At 41.5% G+C, this 2533-nt stretch overlaps 1 protein-coding gene across 1 annotated transcript; it reads left to right on the forward strand.

Annotated features, from left to right (window-relative positions):
* Window positions 1–341: 341 nt before the first annotated feature.
* On the forward strand, window positions 342–1813 carry LOC141629647 (uncharacterized). Its single transcript, XM_074442621.1, has 2 exons — window positions 342–1514; window positions 1571–1813. The coding sequence occupies exons 1-2, from the start codon at window positions 342–344 to the stop codon at window positions 1811–1813; spliced, it is 1416 nt and encodes a 471-aa protein (XP_074298722.1).
* The last annotated feature ends 720 nt before the right edge of the window (window positions 1814–2533 follow it).

The following is a 2533-nucleotide window of genomic DNA, read 5'->3' on the forward strand; positions in this document are numbered from 1 at the left end:
ATAGCTAAAGATCCTTATTCCACCACTATCCTGGGGACCTGTATGCTAGGTGGTACCTCAGTTAGCTCTGATGTGTAGGAGGATGTCCTAGCAGTGAATGTTCCTGCTCAGGTTACACCCCCTTACTTCAGGCTACTGAAATGCATCAAGAATGCAACAAAGGTCAAACAGTTAGAGGATGCTCAAATAGCCTTGAAGAGAGCCTCCTCCTGTGATCCCAGAGATAAGATGGGTACTGAACACAGCAAAGTCACTGAAACTACTCACATTCTTGCTATCAAAGCTGAACTAACTAAGGAGCATGTAATGTTAGGGGACCCAAAACCTACTGATAAAGCTCAATGAAAATCTCTTCTTGGAACATCAGAGGTAGGAATGATCCCATCAAGCAACAGGAAGTTCTTGAATTCTTAAGACTTCATCAGGTGGACATTATGGGTGTTTTGGATACCAGAATTAAAGAAAAGAAAGCTAAAAAGGTTATTCATAACAAATTTAAAGCTTGTAAAGTGATTTGCAACTACAATGCTCATGTTAATGGTAGAATTTGGCTTGTCTGGAAACCTACCACTGTGGATATTCATCCCTTGATCATTCACTCCCAGTTCATCCATTGTGAGGTATTTCATCATGCTACCTACACTAAATTTCATCTCACCATGATTTATGCTAGCAATAATGCTAGAGCTCGTGATGATCTTTGGCACAATCTGCGTACTATCAGTACTCAGGTTCATAAGTGGATTCTTCTTGGTGACTTTAATGTTGTTAGGGATGTTACTGAGAGAATTAGTAATACCCCTCCTAATCTTGCTGATATCTTGGATTGCAACTCTTGTCTGCTGCATTGTGGGGTTGCTGACATTACTAGCACTGGTTGTGAGATGACTTGGACTAATAAGCAAGACATTGATACTCTTGTCTGGTCAAAATTGGATAGAGCTCTTACTAATGTTGGATCGGGCAACTTCAGTATCCTGCTACCTCTGCTGTCTTCCTTCCGCCGGGGTATCCGATCACTCCCCTATTCTTGTTACTTGTCTTTGAGGATAAGCATTTCGGGGTCCAGGTTTAGTTTTCTTAATTCTTTGGATAAACCACCCGACTATCATGATCCGGTAAATGAGGCCTGGAGGGAACCTGTTCAGGGCTCACTCATTTTTACTCTTTTTGGCAAATTAAAACATGTTAAAAAGAGACTGAAGGCTTTGCATAAGGAGAACTTTAATCAAATTTCTCAAAGAGTCCACACTGCTAGAGATCAATTATCTGACTGTCAGATAGCTATTCATGAAGACTTCTCTTCGACTGACCTCTATGAAAAGGAAAGAGAACTCATGGCTACCTATCTTGCACTTAAGGCTGCTGAGAGCACTATTTTGAAACAAAAAGCTAAGCTTGATCACATTTCCTATAATGACTCCTCTTCTAAATATTTCTCTGCTAGAATTCATGAAAGACAGCAGAACAACTTATTGGCCATATTAAAGATAAAGATGGAAATGAGAGAATTGGTCTTGATTCAGTTGCTGAGGGTTTTATTGATTATTACCAACATCTTCTTGGGCAGTCTCACCCTACTTCTCCCATTGATGTTGCCTTCATACAAGCCAGCCCTTGTGTGCCAGAGGATGATATTGCTGGGCTCATTAAACCCATTGGAGCTGATGAAATTAGAGCTGTTGTGTTTAGTATTGGGTCCGATAAGAGTCCAGTCCGATGGATTCTCTTCGCTTTCTTTAAGGCTTCCCGGGACATCGTTGGCCCCGACATTCGCAAAGCTATCCAAGCCTATTTTAAGAATGGCAGATGATACGTGCCTAATGTATAGTCTTTTTGGCCTATTTCAGCACGTATTTCTATGCATTTCTATACTGTTTTTATGGTATTTTGCCCCGAATTGGCTACTTTGGTGTATTTTGTCCTTTTTGTAGGAATGATCGCGAAAGTAGTGGAACCATACCCCTTTTTGTCCTTTTTGCATGCATTTAGAGGAGACGGTATTGTCCCAGAGTAAGATACTGCACTTGGAAGCGTCGTGGCACGCACTACGAGGCACTTGGGTGAAGACGTGAGCTGAAATGAAGACATAGTCACTCGATCGAGGAGTTTACCAGTCGATCGAGTGGTTCCCACACCCCCTGATGCTCGATCGAGAGGTTTACCGATCGATCGAGTAAGTTTCGCACAGACCAAGTCCTCGATCGAGTAACCTGATGGTCGATCGAGCAATGTTTGCTGAGAAGTTGGTCGATCGAGTGTATTAATGCACTCGATCGAGTGGTTTCGTCCTAATGGGCTTTAATTCAGTCCGTGTGTTTAATTATTTCGCTAAACATTGTTTGTTTTGCTATTTAACCTACGATTTACTAGGTTATTGGGATCTCTCTTTTTACTACCTTTCATACTAGAAAACTATCGTACCTTGCTACGTTACTTTGCCTTCTCCATGTTACTTTTATTTTCGGATCATTATTGCTCGGATTCAGTGTTCTTTACGCCGGATTCGCTCTGATTGTAATCCTTCCTCTTC

Source organism: Silene latifolia, chromosome Y, assembly GCF_048544455.1.
Source record: "Silene latifolia isolate original U9 population chromosome Y, ASM4854445v1, whole genome shotgun sequence".
Classification (NCBI taxonomy): domain Eukaryota; kingdom Viridiplantae; phylum Streptophyta; class Magnoliopsida; order Caryophyllales; family Caryophyllaceae; genus Silene; species Silene latifolia.

Bases quoted from the DNA above. Each gene is read 5' to 3' on its own strand.
- LOC141629647 (XM_074442621.1), top strand. From the start codon at position 342: ATGAAAATCTCTTCTTGGAACATCAGAGGTAGGAATGATCCCATCAAG. The intron at 1,515-1,570 runs GTCTTGATTCAG...CTTCTTGGGCAG, and splicing joins AGATGGAAATGAGAGAATTG to TCTCACCCTACTTCTCCCAT.